Genomic DNA, 17,346 nt, shown 5'->3' on the forward strand with positions numbered 1-17,346 from the left:
GATTTGAAAAACATTATAGACTTACAAAATTTACCTAAATGTAAATCTACCCAAATGCTTCAAAATTAATGGACAAATTAACATATATTGCAGGCAAATTGCAGGAAATTCTAAATTTGAGATTAATTGAGACCATTTATTGTAATATATTGACAGTGAATTAAGCATTGTACAGTTGTTTTCACACAAACACTAACCTGAGAACTAAAATTAACTCTTAATCTGAAATCATCTTTACTGATGATTGTATTTAGGCTTACACCTACCACATTAATAGACCTTTTAAAAGCCTTAAACAAATTGAACAGCAGAAAACACCACTGTGCAAGCTGGAGAACATAAATTAACTTATATTGAATACATACACTTCCATTACTGTCTTTTGAGTATATGATCCTCAAATCATGAAACATAAACACAAACATATAATGAACACCTTTAATGTAATAAACTGCACCTGTGGTTATTACGTAGTGACATCATGTGAACTTGAGGGTAACTGACTAAAAAAATCCCAGGACCAGTTGGTAATCATACATTTGCAAATATAAATATATAAATAGAAAAGTGAAATTAGTTTTGAGGTTTAGCATTTGTTTAGAGTTGTCATTTGGTTCGATATTTTGTTCTAATGCAATTCAATTCTTAAACGTTTAAGTGTACAATTGCCAGACTAACCTTTTGTTTTTTCTGTTTCATCACTATAAGAACATGAACATGTATTAATAAAGTAAACAAGGTCAGTTTTGATTTCATGTTCACCTTAAGTGTACAAATAATACATAAGCATGTGTGAAAAAGGTTAACACTGGCTCTTTTGCCTATAGTCTAAACTTGTGTTTAACCTCCCAGAGCTGTAATATAGTCATATGAGCTATGGTATAATGGTCTTATTAAACCTTTTTTTTTTTTTTTTATGTGGAAATATGATGTTTTTCAAACATCATATGGAGTCATGGTTTGATATTCAGGTTTGTACAGTTCAGGATTTTAGTTATACTTATTTCAGCATGTCTTCGTGCTATAAGACCTCAGCTTCTTCTAAGCGATACTTGTTATGTGATAAATATTGAGAGATCCGTTGTTTATGATACATTTATTGTTTGCATTTCTGTTCAAGAATGACATCACAAGCTTAAAAAGGATACACTAGCTTTTTTTCAAGTATACAGGAGACAATTGTGCTTAAAATAACTAAGCTTTGATGCTAACAAATTAAAGGGTGTAGTGTACCCTAAAATGAAAATTCCGTCATCATTTACTCGCCCTCATGTCGTTTCAAACCCGATAGACTTTCGTTCATCTTCGGAACACAAATGAAGATCTTTTAGATGAAATCTGAGAGCTTTCTGTCCCTCCATTGACAGCTACGCAACTACCACTTTGACTCTTCAAAAAGTTCATAAAGAGATCGTAAAACGAATTTTATGAAGAGACATGAATGCTTTGTGCAAAAAACATTTTACCATTATTATACAAATATTAATCAACGTCTGCTCTCGCGTCAACACAACACGCATGCATCGTAGTGCTCTCGTGAATGCGTGTTGGAGATTAATATTTTTTAGATATTATATTATAAATTATGTTTTTTGTGCAAACAAAGCACTCGCATCGCTTCATGAAATTGAGGTTAAACCACTTGGGTCACATGAATTACTTTTATGATCTCATGCATGCGTGTTGGGGATTAATATTTTGTAAATAAAGTGGTAAATTATGTTTTTTTGTGGAAACAAAGCACTCGCATCGCTTCATAAAATTGAGGTTAAACCACTTGGGTCACATGAATTACTTTTATGATGCCTTTACTACCTGTCTGGGGCTTGAAAGTGGTAGTTGCGTAGACTGTCAATGGAGGGACAGAAAGCTCTCGGATTTCATTAAAAAGATCTTCATTTGTGTTCCGAAGATGAAAGAAAGTCTTATGGGTTTGGAACGGCATGAGGGTGAATAAATGATGACAGAATTTTCATTTTTGGGTGAACTAACCCTGTAAGATGATGAAACAGACAAATATCATTGCTTAAAGCTCATTAAAACAGTGCAAAGAATAATTAAGTGTGCTTTCTATGCTTGCAGGCGTAATACACTGTACAGGCTCATGGTTGGTAGGTTGCTGCACAAGCTCCCATTGCTGAGGCTGGGCATTGGGGCCCTGAGGCCCCAGAGCTGGCTGATGAAGAAGCAGACCGACTTGGCCCTTGGTACCTTGAGGAGGAAGAAAAGAGCAAGGTTTAAATGTGGACAAACTTTCTGTGTAGCAGCTGAACTATGTACGATATGCAGGGTACTCACCACGATCTAGCTTTCATGACCCGTGATGCAGTCGACTTCTTCCTATAATGGACAAAGTCACGAATCAAGTCTTGGGTTCTTATATCTGACCTCTGAAGATCCAAGGGCACCATGGTGGGTGGAGAAATGTCCAGCTCCAGAAGCATGATGTTCTCAGCCTGTGCCAACAGAAGATTTTTTTTAGTCAAAATAATATACACTACAGTTCAAAAGTTTGGGGTCAGTAAATGTTATTTTTACAGTAAAGACATTTATCATGTTACAAAAGAGTTCAATTTAAAAAAAAAAATGCTGTTGAACTTTCTATTCATCAAAGAATCCTGACTTTTTTTTTTTGCATGGTTTCCATTATATTAAGAAATGTTTTGAGCACCAAATCAGCATATTAGAATGATTTCTGAAGGATTATGTGACATCACAGGAATAATAAATAAATTGTTTAAATTGTATTAATACCTCACAATATTACTGTTTATTTTGATCAAGTTTAAGTAGCCTTGATGAGCATGAGAAAAACATTAAAAACTCTTACTGACTCCAAACTTTTGATTGGTAATGTCTTTTTAATTCACAAAAATATTATTATTATCATAAAATGCTAACATTTTATTTCGTAATGATTGAACATTTAAAAAATGATTAATCTCTGTACAACACCAACCCTGTATCTAGAAGGAGACCCGGTTGCCACGGCAACTTGAGCATACTGACTAATTGGTCTCTTGTATCCCACTACAGAAGTTGGCCTTCGTCGAACAAGAGGGGAGTTACTGGAATATAAGAGAAAACAAAACAATATAAGAATATCATCCTCGTGGTCCTGTAATGTTTGGAACAATGTTGTTCTTCCACATACTTTTCTGAAGGGAGAAGAGGTAAGACTTTCCACTGGTCTTCCTCGCTATCAAAGTTGAGACGATTTATGATCTTATTCTTTTCCTCTGGAGGAATGAAGTTCTCAATTATCAGATTTCTGGGAAAAATGTGACAAAATCGAAACCATTCAGAGAGGAGCTTTGTCTTTTTGTAGTTTATTTCAGGACAAAACTGTGAGGACGTACTTGAATTTCATCTCTCTTGTCAGCTCATTCATTGTCTGCTCCAGTTCCTGCCTCATTGTGACATGTTCATTAATGATATCGCCAATCTCAGACCTCACCAACTGTAGCTTACTGTAAAACTGAGAGGAGCAAGAGGAGTTCTTATTTCACATACAGACATACAGTAGCTGCTGTGATATATTAAACATGGTTAATACAATGTACAGAACTGCAAATATAACCATATTACAAACATAATTTAAAAAAGTGCATTCAAAATGTGACAAAAACTGACTGATAAAACACAAGCTAAACAAGCAATCTAAAGGAAGGATGTCATGTCTGATATAGAACCATACCATGTTGGGTTCCGGAATTAAACAACTCCAATCATTTTCTCCATAAGGAAATCGATTTTGAATGATAACTTATAAACCTTTAGAGACAGACCTACTGTGAGCTATGAGGTTGTTAATCCATGGTATTTGCTTCTCCTAAAGCCATCAACCCGCATTATTTCAGCTCATTTTAAATTATCAGTGGAATTCCTGGTGAAAAACTACATAACCCATGATTCTCTACAGAAAATTATACCAATCAGAGAGTCGAAAAAGCAACATGTGCCAAAATAGCTCTTTAGCTCCGCCCACTGAAGCCCACTGAATGATGTAATAGTGTTGTTCTCTCTACACTCTCAAAATACTGAAATGTTTCTATATATATATATATTTTGCAGTTAACTTAAAATATAGATTTTATTCATATAGTCAACATTTGTAAATGAGTAGTGCATGTAAATGAGTAATACCCCACTTGTGAAAGAAAGTTGATTAGGATGTTTCCTTTCAAAGGCGGTTGCTAGCAAGTGGATAAATGGGAATACAGAAGTTATCAGGGACTTTAAACGTCTTCATGGCGAACAGGAAAACTCATTGACTTTTACAGTCTACTGAAAATAACTATTCTTTTCAACTTCCAGATTTTAAATAAAGACTGAAAGAGCTGTAGTAAAATTAGCGATGGTGACATTGAAGTCATGCATGGTGTAGTTCATATGATTGTATTTAGGCTTCAAAGTTCATAAAAGTTGTGTTAATTTGTGAAGATTATCTTGATGAACAAAGCGTCTAAGAATCATAAACTTTTGTTGGTCACGGACCTTATTTTCTGCAATAATCCAAAAGCCAATAGAAACATCCTATTGGCATTTTGTTGAGGGAACCAGGGTTATGCAATTATTGTACATTATCCAACTTGTTACATGACAAATTACCAAATAAATGAATAACTGGGTATAAAATGATTTGAGCCAAAATTATTGAATTATGTGAGAAAACAGAGACTATGAAGTGATAAGAAAGACATTAGCACAGTCTAAGAGATGTTTATCTGGTTACAGTTTAGCAGTCATTTTAGAAAGATATATGACTGCAGATTGCCATGACTGCCTAATCAGGATTGAGTATTCATTACAAGTCAGAATTGCGAGATATAAACTCGCAATTCTGACTGTTTTTTTTTACTTTAGAATTCCCAATTGCAAGTTTATATCACGAATTGTGAGAAAAAAAGTCCCATTTTTTTTTATTCTGTGCCGGAAACGAGCTTCCATGGTGTGGAGATGAATTGTGATCTTACGCACCTTTCTAAGTTTCTTCGTCTTAAATTCCACCTCTTGCTGTAGAGTGGAAAACGTCTCTTTCAGTTCAATCGTCTCTTCATCTTGATCAAACATCAGCTGCTGCATCTCTCTTTCCTGTCTATCCTAGAAGGATTTATCACACACATATGAGATTCTAATCCTTAAAGGATATTTATGTTATGTATTATAATCTAGACGTGCATATGTTTAATTTTGCACTACAGTTACCTGTTCAGCAATCTCCTGCCTCGTCAGTTCCAGCATTTTCTGCTGTTCATTGGTGTGGTCAATGATGTTTTTCCCTCCAACCAGAAGCTTACTTTCCATAGCCTACAAAAAACCATGGCACACAGTAATGATATGATTTATGAATGATATGGTGTATAATTTTCATGAAAAGTCATGTGGAAATAACTAACCTTGTATTTTTCAATAATAATTTCCATAGCTTGTTGCTCCTTCAGCAACTCTTCCACAGTCTTTGCTTTCGTATCTACCGTTCCAAGTTTCCTGCTAATATCTGGCTTGTAATTGGCATTGGTCTTGGCCATCTGCTGCTTCCACCAATATTCCTCCACACTCTCCTCCCGAACCGTCTCAACGACCCCAACCTCTCCATCTCTCTGAGTTTCCACCTCTCCGCTACTCATACTTCTCGTAATCCTCATACTGTTTCTCCTCTTTCTCCTCCTTTCTTTTGCCAGCATTCCTCGTTCCTCGAGCTGTGCCTTTAGGCGGGCTATTTCCTCTTGGAACTCGCGGAGCAGGGCGTCTTTGGGGTCCTCGTTGATCTTTGGCTTGTTCCTGATGTTCTTTGCTCTGTTGGCATACCTCAGTGTGGTGAGAGTCTCATCGTAGTGGCATGAAGCTGGTCCAATGGTGGCCACCATAACAGTTTTAGCGTTGCCTCCGAGGGAGTCCTGTAACAGCCGGGTGAGCTTGGAATCCCGATAAGGAACATGGGTACTCTTCTCATCCACCAAAGCCGAAATAACATTTCCAAGAGCGGAGAGAGACAAGTTTATCTTCGTAGCCTCTTTAAGCCTTTGTCCCTGCACACCTGTTTTGCTTTGCCGCTCACTGCCGGCAAGGTCCACCATGTTTAACTTTCCGACACGAATGTGGTCCTTACCATCAATCCCCATTTCGCTGCATTCAACGGTTATGACAAAAATCGCATGAGATCTGGAGCTACGCTCGTTCATTTTGGTGAATCCGACAGATCTTGATTGGTTCCCCAAGTTCATGACATGTTCAATCTCCTTTATGTTCTTAGTCACCACACACGAGAGATCTTTGACATAGACGCCCAAGTCTGGATTTTCCTTGATCTCCATTTTTTTATTGTTGTCCTTGCAGAGGAGGTCTCGTATCTCTTCTTGGTATATTTCGAAGTAAGACACTCTCACAAGATACTGTTGGTTCTGAGATCTAGATATGTGAGTGAAAATATGCTGAAATGAATTTGGGATGACTCCCCTCGTCTCAGGGTTCGTGGGCACACCTTCCATTGTATATGTTTTGCCAGTGCCAGTTTGCCCATAAGCAAATATAGTTCCGTTGAACCCATGCAAAACAGAGTCAATAAGAGGTTTACATGCATAGTCATACAAGTCGTATTGTTTTGAACCCACGTCATAGACGGCATCAAACGTGAATGTTTTTACGAGGCTTCCGGATGATTTGGGATTACGCACGCTCACCTGTCCCAGTCTGACATCTACTTCAACAATTCTTTCTCGATTCATCGCCTCTTCCTTCTTGTTTAAAGGGCGGCACCGCACCACCACCTTAACCGCCTCTGATTTTTTGCCAATCGACATGGAGCGTGGTCGCAATAGGCTATTTCTCTTCATCATTTTTATGACAAAGCCTTTACGTCTTTAATATTCTGCAGTGTTATGGACGCAAGGAACGATTAAATAAAATACGCACATTCATATGCAGGCTACAAATGCGCGTTTGAATGCAGCAAAATGTACGTCCGTCACATGAAAAAGTGAGCGCAGATCATCTTGGTCCAACGCCATCATTACAGTCCGCTCATGCATCGTGTCTCGCGCATCTCCTCTCAGTCTCCAGCTCTGGCTGCACAGTGCACACGCCCTGCTCCTCACAGACAATAGGCAGAGCGCGCTCACAGGCGGCGTGATGCTGATAGGTAGATCGCTTGTTTTCTCTCTGCGTGAGGTGTGACTCATTCGGTATGGGTTATAATTATTTAATGATAAGATTACTGGTGATTACGTTATTAGAAGTCAAGTCAGTAGGCTATAATAGAGCACAATCATTGTATATGGCTTAAACAGTTTAGGCCTATCAATAATTAGGTTATTTGACTAATAACCTTCATGATTGTTTGGTTTGAGACGTCAAGCCCTTTAATAGCTTAAAACATAATTTAGGATAAGACTGATATACTTAAATTTACAATGGAAAAATGGCAACTATGAATTTTACCATAAAAACTCAATGATGATGATACATTCAAGCCTTAGCTTTTTTTTTTTGTGAGTGCATATATACAGTGGCCATCTGTATAATGCATAATGTAACTGTAGGCAATAGTCTAATGTTAATATGTTAATATGGGCCTTCAGTGGCTACCACCATGTGACCTATTAAATCAGGACATCTTGTGTTTGTGTGTGTGTGTGTGGGTAGGTGGCCTGGTAAACCCTACATTATGGGGACAAAATGTCCCCCTAAAGATGGCAATATCCAAAATCCTTGTCCTTGTGGGGATATATTTTGATCCCCATGAGGAAAACATCTTATAAATCAGACTAAGTGATGTTTTTTTTTTTTTTTTAATACATGTAATGTAAAAATACAGAAAGTTTTCTGTGATGGGTAGGTTTAGGGTTAGGGGATAGAATACACAGTTTTTACAGTATAAGATCATTATGTCTGTGGAAAGTCCCCATAAAACATGAAAACACATTCATGTTTTACACACTGTTTAATCCTTTACCTATTAAATTCTGTCAGATGTCCTGATTTATATACATCTGACAGAAATGTATATATAACGTGTGTGTGTGTGTGTGTGTAGGAGGAGGAACATGTTAAAAGAAACAAATGAAAAATTATTAAAAATTGCAATTATAATAAATGTTTTACTATTGTATATTTTTTATTATTTTCTTACAGCACCAGTGTCCGTGTCCCCCAAAATAAAAAATAAAATAAAATAAAATAAAATATAGTCAATCCGAACAGATAGGCTATTAAATGTTATTGCAAAGTAACTGTCATGATTCCTGTCCTGTGTTTCCCTTGTCTTGTGTGGACTTTTGTTATTTCCTGTCCTGTGCCATGTTTTGTAGTCCTTTGTAGTTTTTCTTGTTTATTAGTCTCCCCAGGTGTTTCTGATTAACCACACCCCCTTGTTATCTTGTTTAGCTTGTTTGCCTGTGTATATAAACCTCTGTGCTTCAGTTGTTGTTTGTTGTAGCTGTTTCCATGTTCCTGTCCTGAGTTCTGTGTTCCTTTGTTTGCCCTGGAGTTCCTGTTTGTTTCATTAAATTAGTTTTGTGTATGGATTCTCTCTCTGCTTCGTCCTTGCCTCATCATAACAGAATGACCGACCAAACGATAAATCCAGCAGCTTTAAATTGTAATCTCCAGTCAAGTAGGCGTCTACGCCTGATTCTTATCCCCAGGATGCCTGCAAAGCCTGAGTCTCTTCGCATCATGCCTGCAAAGCCTGAGTCTCTTCGCGTCATGCCTGCAAAGTTTGAGGCTCTTCGTGTCATGCCTGCAAAGCCTGAGTCTCTTTCAGTAACGTGCGGTGAAATCTTGTCATGGGTAGGCTGTGACCCTTCAATGTGGCATATGTTCATATTCATTCAGTTAATGAAGCAACCCAAGTTCATATCAGGCATCATCACATCGCTGCCTGCATACAGCAAAGTCATATGTGAGGCTAATGCACAATCAAATCTAATAATCAAATTAATGGACACATCTATAGATATATATTATACAACAAACAAATGTTTTGTGCGGGACACAGTAAGAGGGAGGCGGCGCGGTGTCAGCGAACCTACAAGCAGCCTAGTCACTATTGTGTAGTTTGTATTAATGCCATGGTTCAAAAAATAATGTAAAGGTTAAATAATAATTCACTTAGACTTTATAAGAAGCAATTGCGACTTTATTTCAAACAATTCTGACTTTATATCTTGCAATTCTGACTTTATAACACGCAATTGCGACTTTATTTCACGCAATTCTGAGAAATAATGACAGAATTGCGAGATGTAAACTCGCAATTGTGAGATAACAAGTCGCAATTATCTTTTAAAATGTTTTATTCTGTGGCGGAAACAAGCTTCCATACCTCCTGGCCTCTTCCTCCCATCCATCCTCCCTGACGCATAGCTACCGGGCCGGCCCAGCTATCGGTAGGCGCCGGCGGTGCCGCGGTAGTTACCCGAGAAAACGTTTTGGAAAAGACGGGCTATGGACCCAACCAACTCTATAGGAGGGGAGGGGATAACTCCCTCACATGGTACAACCTATGCAGAGGCTGCGCGCTGCGGTGTCAGAATGCGGAACGTGTGTAGCCTAATGTAACTAACGTGACAAATGTGAAAAAACAAAAATCCTCGACCGGCCCAAAAGTGAAGCGGCCCACCGGGAATTCTCCCGATTACCCACCCCGGGCCTGTTGACAGCCAACGCTAGGCGCCGCTAGATCGGGAAGTGAGAGCGAGTGGATCACGTGACATGAAGCAAGCTCGGTCTCTGCCTCAATGTTGATAATTCAAGACAGCATGAGAACTGACTGCGCATGCGCAAACCTACGTAAACTACGTTCTATGGACCAAAGAGGCACTGCTAACCTCTGCCTCAATGGCCATGGCCTTGAATTTCCTGCATGAAACAATGGTTTTAGGAGCAAACAATGGCAAAATGAGTATATTATATGTGTATTCCTGAAAAATTTTGTTACAAAAATTAATATTTGGAATAAAATAAATGCAATTAATAATGTGGTGAATTAATAAAGTTCTTGGAATTAATACATGTAATGTCAACATTTCCTTTGGTGAGGCACTGCCTACCCTGCCTACCCTGACCGCACGTCCCTGGTCTCTTTGCGTCATGCCTGCAAAGCCTGAGTCTCTTCGCGTCATGCCTGCAAAGCCTGAGTCTCTTCGCGTCATGCCTGCAAAGCCTGAGTCTCTTCGCGTCACGTCTGCAGAGATTGTTCCCGTCATGCCTGCCGATCCAGAGACGGTTCACGTCACTTCTGCCGATCCAGAGACTGTTTACGTCACGTCTGCCGAACCAGAGATTGTTCACGTCACTTCTGCCGATCCAGAGACTGTTCACGTCACGTCTGCCGATCCAGAGACTGTTCACGTCACGTCTGCCGATCCAGAGACTGTTCACGTCACGTCTGCCGATCCAGAGACTGTTCACGTCACGTCTGCCGATCCAGAGACTGTTCACGTCACGTCTGCCGATCCAGAGACTGTTCACGTCACGTCTGCCGATCCAGAGACTGTTCACGTCACGTCTGCCGATCCAGAGACTGTTCACGTCACGCCCGCCGAGCCAGTGTCTTTGGACAAGATGGCCTCTTTGCCGCTGGTCCTGCCCAGCTCAAAGCCCTCTTCGCCGCTGGTCCTGCCCAGCTCAAAGCCCTCTTCACCGCTGGTCCCGTCCAGCCCAGAGTCTCCTTCGCCGCTGGTCCCGTCCAGCCCAGAGCTTCCTTCGCCGCTGTTCCTGTCCAGCCCAGAGCTTCCTTCGCCGCTGGTCCCGTCCAGCACAGAGACTTTTCCGCCGCTGGTTCTGCCCAGTCCTGAGCCTGTCTCCATCCCAGAACCTCAGCCCTCACCAGAGATGGCCGCCGGCATACCAGAACCTCAGCCCTCACCAGAGATGGCCACCGACGTGCTTGTTCTTGAGCCGGTGTCTGTTCCTGAGCCGGCGCCTGCTCCAGCCTATGTCTCCGTAGCTGTCCCCAAGAAAATTTTTTGGGGGGGCAGTAGGTCCCGCGATTGGACCATGGAGGCAGCGCCGCCATGGTCGCCTCTTCAGCCAGCTCCGCCCTGGCCGCCTGAAGGGTCGTCTCCGCCCTGGCCGCCTGAAGGGTCGTCTCCGCCCTGGCCGCCTGAAGGGTCGTCTCCGCCCTGGCCGTCTGAAGGGTCGTCTTCGCCCGAAGGGTCGCCTGCACTGCCTGCTCCGCCCTGGTCCTGCTCCGCCCTGGCCGCCTGCACTGCCTGCTCCGCCCTGGCCGCCTGCACTGCCTGCTCCGCCCTGGCCTCCCGTACCACAGTAGTCTCCAGGCCCTCTTCCGCTCCACGGGCCTGGCCCTCCATCCCGCCCCCGGGTCCGCCTCCGCTCCACCACCCTCCTGAACTATTTCCTGAGGAGCGTCTGGAATCCACTCCATAAGTGGGGGGCTATGTCATGATTCCTGTCCTGTGTTTCCCTTGTCTTGTGTGGACTTTTGTTATTTCCTGTCCTGTGCCATGTTTTGTAGTCCTTTGTAGTTTTTCTTGTTTATTAGTCTCCCCAGGTGTTTCTGATTAACCACACCCCCTTGTTATCTTGTTTAGCTTGTTTGCCTGTATATATAAACCTCTGTGCTTCAGTTGTTGTTTGTTGGTCGTTGTAGCTGTTTCCATGTTCCTGTCCTGAGTTCTGTGTTCCTTTGTTTGCCCTGGAGTTCCTGTTTGTTTCATTAAATTAGTTTTGCGTATGGATTCTCTCTCTGCTTCGTCCTTGCCTCATCATAACAGTAACATTAACATTTGTTCTTCCTTCCTACTTATTCAGAATTAGCCTACAATAATTAAGTTTATATGTAATGATAATCTTTCCTTATTAGCCTACTTTATTTCTTTTGTAACTAATGTATGCACACCTTGGAGTAATTTTCATTCATTTGCACTGATTGCTATGATTTGCATTGTTTAACCGACAGCAGAATGTGTTCTCACTGACCATGTGACTCCGACTCCAGCACACAGTTATAGCCGGCCAATGGGGACGCATGGGACTGCGCGTCCCCGCTCAGACCGTGTGGAGAAGTTTACCGGTCCGGGTGCAAAGTCTCAAGTTTCGTTTAACTTCTCCTGGAGATTCGAGCGTCTTTTATTCCATCCCCAGTCTATGGCGGCCGGTGTCTCTCTCTAATAAGTATGAATGAATGTTTCGCTGAGCTGAATTCTTTAGTGCGTGCGTCGCGCAACGGGTAATACGCAAGTTGCCATTAGCAACAGCATTTACGCGTTTATTTTCAACATTAATCTCTTGTTTATGACAAACGTTCATGCCATAGACATCTAAACCTGTTTTTGTATGTTATTTTAAAAGACTATTCGCTAAACTAAATATCATTTTATTTGCCGTTAAAGACAAAAATGGGTTTGGGACAGAACCGTGTGCGTTTGCTGTGTATGCTGTCTTTAACGCTTGTGTTTTTCATTGTTGAAGTTGTGGTAAGCAGGATAACAGCATCTCTCGCAATGCTGTCAGATTCTTTTCATATGCTGTCGGATGTAATAGCCTTGATAGTGGCTTTGATTGCCGTAACTTTTGCGGAGACAACTCAAACCACAAGTAAAAACACGTTTGGATGGATCCGCGCAGAAGTGATGGGAGCTTTAGTGAACGCCGTGTTCTTGACGGCCCTCTGCTTCACTATTCTGTTGGAAGCCGTCGAGCGCTGCACGCTCCCTCATGAGATTGAGAATCCACGCGTGGTCATTTGGGTTGGTGTTGCTGGTCTACTGGTCAACGTACTTGGTCTTTTTCTGTTCCACGGGCACGCGGGGTTTGGAGGGCACGGGCACTCTCATGGTGGTCACTCTCATCGGGGACACGGACACTCTCATGGTGGTCACTCTCATCGGGGACACGGACACTCTCATGGTCACAACACAAAAAGCAGACATTATGAAAAACCAATAAAGGCGCATAAAGAGGAACACAATCTTATGATAAACAGCAGCAGTTCTCAAGGAGATCAAACTTCTGATCTGAAATCAGGTAGGTGTTAAAATGAACTTTTGTAAAAAATTATATTAAATATAGCCTATGCTTTTTCATTATAATTGTATTTAGGCTACACTGCCCAGCCAAAAAAAGAAAGAAAAAAGTCACTGTTTGGATTTAAATAGGCAAATGCTTAAGAGTCTATGATTGGGTCATTATTGCAGTGATTATTATATGTTTGGCAACAGTTCTTCTATCCCTAATTGATGGAGTGTGTAGCTGTTCATTTCTTAAACAACCATGTAGGAAGACACATCATGTCAAATCACCTCTTGATGGAAATAACATCGCAAGTTTAATAACATCACATTTTTGGTCAAGATCTTGTATTGACAATGCAAGAGTTTAGTTTTAGTTAGAGTTTAATTCTTTCACAATTTTAGCCTGATGAATCTTGGCTTTGTCATCTTGGAATATGGCCATGATGTGTCTTCCTACATGGTTGTTTAATAAATAAAAAGCTACACACTTCATCAATTAATGTTAAAAAACTGTTGCCAATCATATAAAATGCTAACATAATAATCACTGCAATAATTATCTAATCATAACCTCTTAAGAATTTGCCTATTTAAATCCAAACAGCGACTTTTTTTTTTTTGGCCGCACAGTGTTAACATAACACATCCATGTAAAATTAAGGGTTCTCACAGTCTTGGAAAACCTGGAAATATTGGGGAATTTTAAAATTTTTATTGTCATAAAACAAACAAACATGGGAATTAATAAAACCTAAACAGGATTTCCACAGTCCTGGAAAATCTTTAAATATCAAAAATATGATTTCAAGGCCTGGAAGAGTCATCAAAATGTACAATATCTTAAAAGCTTATTGAAATGTTTATAGTAAACATACATTTGTGTAGCTATTTTGTTGTTAAGTCTGTATCCAGACATCACACACGACTGGAAAAGTAATGGAAAAAACATGGAAATTAAGAAAGTGTGAGAACGCTGATATAAAAGTCATGACATTTTCAGTGCTATTGAATATTTTTGTTGTTGTTTTTGTAGTTGTTGCCTCTTTTGAGTGCAATTTCTATACATTTTCTATCTTCCTCTTTATTTTTATGATCACTTTGCGGTCTTCCTTTTTTAGACAGCCTGAACATCAGAATCACGACCAACGGCTCATTGGAGGACCTGGATCGCAGTTCTGAGTCGCAGCTGAACATGCGTGGAGTGTTTCTGCACGTGCTCGGCGATGCATTAGGTTCCGTCATTGTGGTAGTCAACGCCTTGATTTTCACTTTTGTGTGGACGCCATGCCAACCTGACGAAATCTGTTTCAACCCCTGCCGTAGCACCCACTTGACTGACCATCAACATGTTAATACCACAGTCCTGCTGAGCATATCCAAACCGCACGACAGGACCCCAAGAACCGTATCTGTAGCCGGACCATGTTGGGTGCTTTATCTGGACCCAATGCTGTGTCTAATAATGGTGTGTATTTTGCTCTACACAACTTTCCCTCTCCTAAAGGAGTCGGCTCTGATCCTCCTACAAACGGTCCCCAAACAGATCGATATGCACAAGCTGAATGGGAAACTACGGAGCCTGGATGGTGTTATAGCCGTTCATGAACTGCACATCTGGCAGCTGGCTGGGTCTCGCATTATTGCAACCGCTCACATCAAATGCGCAGATCCAGCTACTTACATGGACGTAGCCAAACGCATTAAAGACATTTTCCATGATGAAGACATTCATGCTACTACTGTTCAGCCAGAGTTTTCTTCCATTTCTGAAGGACCTGGTGATTCCCGGTGTGAGCTTTCCTGTCAAAGTCAATGCAAACCCAAACTATGTTGTAATCCGACTAAAAGGGCTAAGCCAGAGTCGGAGCTGACCAAGATTAAAGAAAAGACCTGCAGGCATGCTGTCGGATGGGCTGATCAGAAGGAAGTGGATGAAACTGTACATAGTACAGAGATGGAATCAACAGTTTAGGTCAAGAAGGACATTATATTGCATGAGTTGCACATGACCACTTGCTCACAGTCGCAGGGAATGTGGGAGATTAGGGCAATTGTCTGGATTATTTCAAATCTTCTTATTGCACAAGTATGTCTCAGAGTGTTGGTTTTGTTGAACCCAAAAACATTAGATTCCATGCTGTGTTCTGCATATAAACATGATATATAAAAAACAGAATACAATTTTTTCATATTATGTTTGTTGGTTCTTATTGCTAGCTATAGATAGATATTAAAGGGTACGTAATGTATTTGCAAATAAAGACATATTGATGCATATTAATAGCAGATATTTTTCATATGTATTACACTATAATCTATTAATTATAATGATCATGCACTTTTGCCAACCAATAGAGGCGTATAGTAGTGGCCAAAAGTGATGTCCGGATGGGATTGGTTTGGGGATTTATTTTTAATGACTATAAGTTTGATTAAACCATCAAAATATGATGAAAATATTTTATATTTTAACTATAAGGGTAGAACAAAATATTAAACTTGATTAACATTAAGACTAAATTATTTGACAAAAAAGTTGTAAACTACAACTAGCGTTTTTTTTTTTTATGCATAGAAAAGCAAAAAGCTCACAGGAAAAAGCATCCATTAACTACAACATAATCAGTTATTAATATTTCGTTGGTTCTCTCTTGTTTTTGCATGTGTTCATAATCATAATTGCTTTATATGACAGCCTGGACAAAAATAATGCACAGATAACACAAATGACTTCAAGCACAACTACGCAATATGCTTACAAAATCTTAAGCAAATTTTTTATAAATTATAAGCAAAAAGTGAAGGTCAATTTTTCTAGGCCGGACATCACATTTGGCCACTACTGTACATGCTAAAATGACAATAAAAAATACAAGTTAGATTTTAATCTGTCTATTGTGGCATTGTAAACATTTTGAAACATATTTGTGGATTATTTTTCAAATAAATATATAATGCTGTATTATATTTTTTAACTTATTTTATTTTCTGCTTTTATCTTCTCAAGAAAATGATTAAACTCCTCAAGATTATTATTAAAATATACATGAATATTATAGGATACGTGTTTTGTTTTTGTTTTTTGTTTTTTTTTGTCATGCTGCAAAAGGAACCTAATATTCTATTATTTGGTTGATGAGTCATGCATGTTAATGTGTCTGATGTAAAGTCGTCATTAAACAGAAGTTGCGTAATTTCTTCCCTATGTGACTGCATATACATATATATCCAAATGAAATGGCTTCTCAAACAAGAAAAAATGTTGAAAAAAAGACCAACTGATTGGATGGTTGGATCGTTGTGGTTTCCTATTGGTCGATCTCATGTGAGTGACAGGTTGCCACGCCCTCACACCAGTAAACACATCATCAGACAAGAGATTTTGCTGCAAGAGGGAGGGGAGGTTATTTTGATAAAAAAAAATACGAGGGCACATGAATTAAAAAACATTATTACGTTCATAGATAAATCATTTATTATAAATGCAATATTGCATTAAAAAAAAAGTAAATTTTGATTTCATGGTCACTTTAAACAGATGCAGCAGTCAGTGTTGTCCTCTCACACAAAATGGCAGCTTGTTCCTTGCACAGCTGTACAAACAGATCATGTCTTGAATGGACCTTGGAGCTACACTCACACATGAGCACACAATCAGTATTTAGTGACTATGTTGAATTCTTTAAATAGATTTCTACTCTTGTATGGCCATATGATGGATCAGGGGATGTTTGTTGTGAAACAACAGTATTGGGATAAGGGTGGGGAGCACTTAATGAGGACAGTGTGATGCAATCAGTAAAGCAGTGTATGGGGCCCTGTTTCAAAACAATGGAGAATGGTTCTTATTCAGTCATTGCACAGTCTTCAAATCAATTCTCTATAGGATAAGAGACCTGATGCGTGTCTATACTATTGTAACAATTAATAATTGATTGACCGTTATTGACAGTTATTCAGCAATCACAAATTTAGCAGTCTTGTGCTGTTTGTGTTGCTGTAAATCCGCAAGGAGTTTTTTGCTTTTTAAGTAGGTTAAAAGTGGGAAAGTTCAGTTAAACTGCTGGACTGAGAGTATGATGAAGGGACTGGGGATGACAGAGCTTATCATGTGAGAATGGTCCCGAGTTCAGATGGAACGTACAAGGAAAGTACAAGTCTTACAATGAGACCACTGTAACACACAAAAACAAAATATTAAGATAAAAATCTGCCAGAACATAGTTCAGTAATGTATCATTATTTATATTTCTTCAGTTAACACACAACATACAAACTGGTCATATTTTGGTTATATGAACTTATTGTCAACATACTGGGGTTGGAAAATGAAACTGAAACACTTGGTTTTAGACCACAATAATTTATT

General features: G+C 39.7%; 2 protein-coding genes across 2 annotated transcripts; one reads left to right on the forward strand and one right to left on the reverse strand.

The window, feature by feature from the left end:
• Positions 1 to 1,087: 1,087 nt before the first annotated feature.
• Positions 1,088 to 7,060, reverse strand: kif3cb (kinesin family member 3Cb). Its single transcript, XM_084097778.1, has 8 exons — positions 5,400 to 7,060; positions 5,209 to 5,310; positions 4,981 to 5,103; positions 3,360 to 3,478; positions 3,155 to 3,271; positions 2,960 to 3,068; positions 2,299 to 2,456; positions 1,088 to 2,211 (listed from the first exon to the last, which is right to left on the reverse strand). Exons 1-8 carry the CDS (start codon positions 6,837 to 6,839, stop codon positions 2,103 to 2,105), a joined length of 2,277 nt encoding a protein of 758 aa, XP_083953904.1. The 5' UTR covers positions 6,840 to 7,060; the 3' UTR covers positions 1,088 to 2,102.
• Positions 7,061 to 12,047: 4,987 nt separating this feature from the next.
• On the forward strand, positions 12,048 to 16,169 carry slc30a1b (solute carrier family 30 member 1b). Its single transcript, XM_084097303.1, has 2 exons — positions 12,048 to 12,990; positions 14,096 to 16,169. The coding sequence occupies exons 1-2, from the start codon at positions 12,363 to 12,365 to the stop codon at positions 14,947 to 14,949; spliced, it is 1,482 nt and encodes a 493-aa protein (XP_083953429.1). The 5' UTR covers positions 12,048 to 12,362; the 3' UTR covers positions 14,950 to 16,169.
• The last annotated feature ends 1,177 nt before the right edge of the window (positions 16,170 to 17,346 follow it).

This window comes from Abramis brama, assembly GCF_963993115.1.
Source record: "Abramis brama genome assembly, chromosome: 21".
Lineage (NCBI taxonomy): Eukaryota > Metazoa > Chordata > Actinopteri > Cypriniformes > Leuciscidae > Abramis > Abramis brama.

What these genes read in the sequence shown, in the direction of transcription:
- slc30a1b (XM_084097303.1), top strand. Translation starts at nt 12,363, where the DNA reads ATGGGTTTGGGACAGAACCGTGTGCGTTTGCTGTGTATGCTGTCTTTA. An exon ending in AACTTCTGATCTGAAATCAG is followed by an intron (nt 12,991 to 14,095) that starts GTAGGTGTTAAA and finishes TTCCTTTTTTAG; the next exon opens with ACAGCCTGAACATCAGAATC.
- kif3cb (XM_084097778.1), bottom strand. Translation starts at nt 6,839, where the DNA reads ATGATGAAGAGAAATAGCCTATTGCGACCACGCTCCATGTCGATTGGC. An exon ending in GGCAGGAGATTGCTGAACAG is followed by an intron (nt 5,104 to 5,208) that starts GTAACTGTAGTG and finishes AAATCCTTCTAG; the next exon opens with GATAGACAGGAAAGAGAGAT. An exon ending in AGACGAAGAAACTTAGAAAG is followed by an intron (nt 3,479 to 4,980) that starts GTGCGTAAGATC and finishes TGCTCCTCTCAG; the next exon opens with TTTTACAGTAAGCTACAGTT.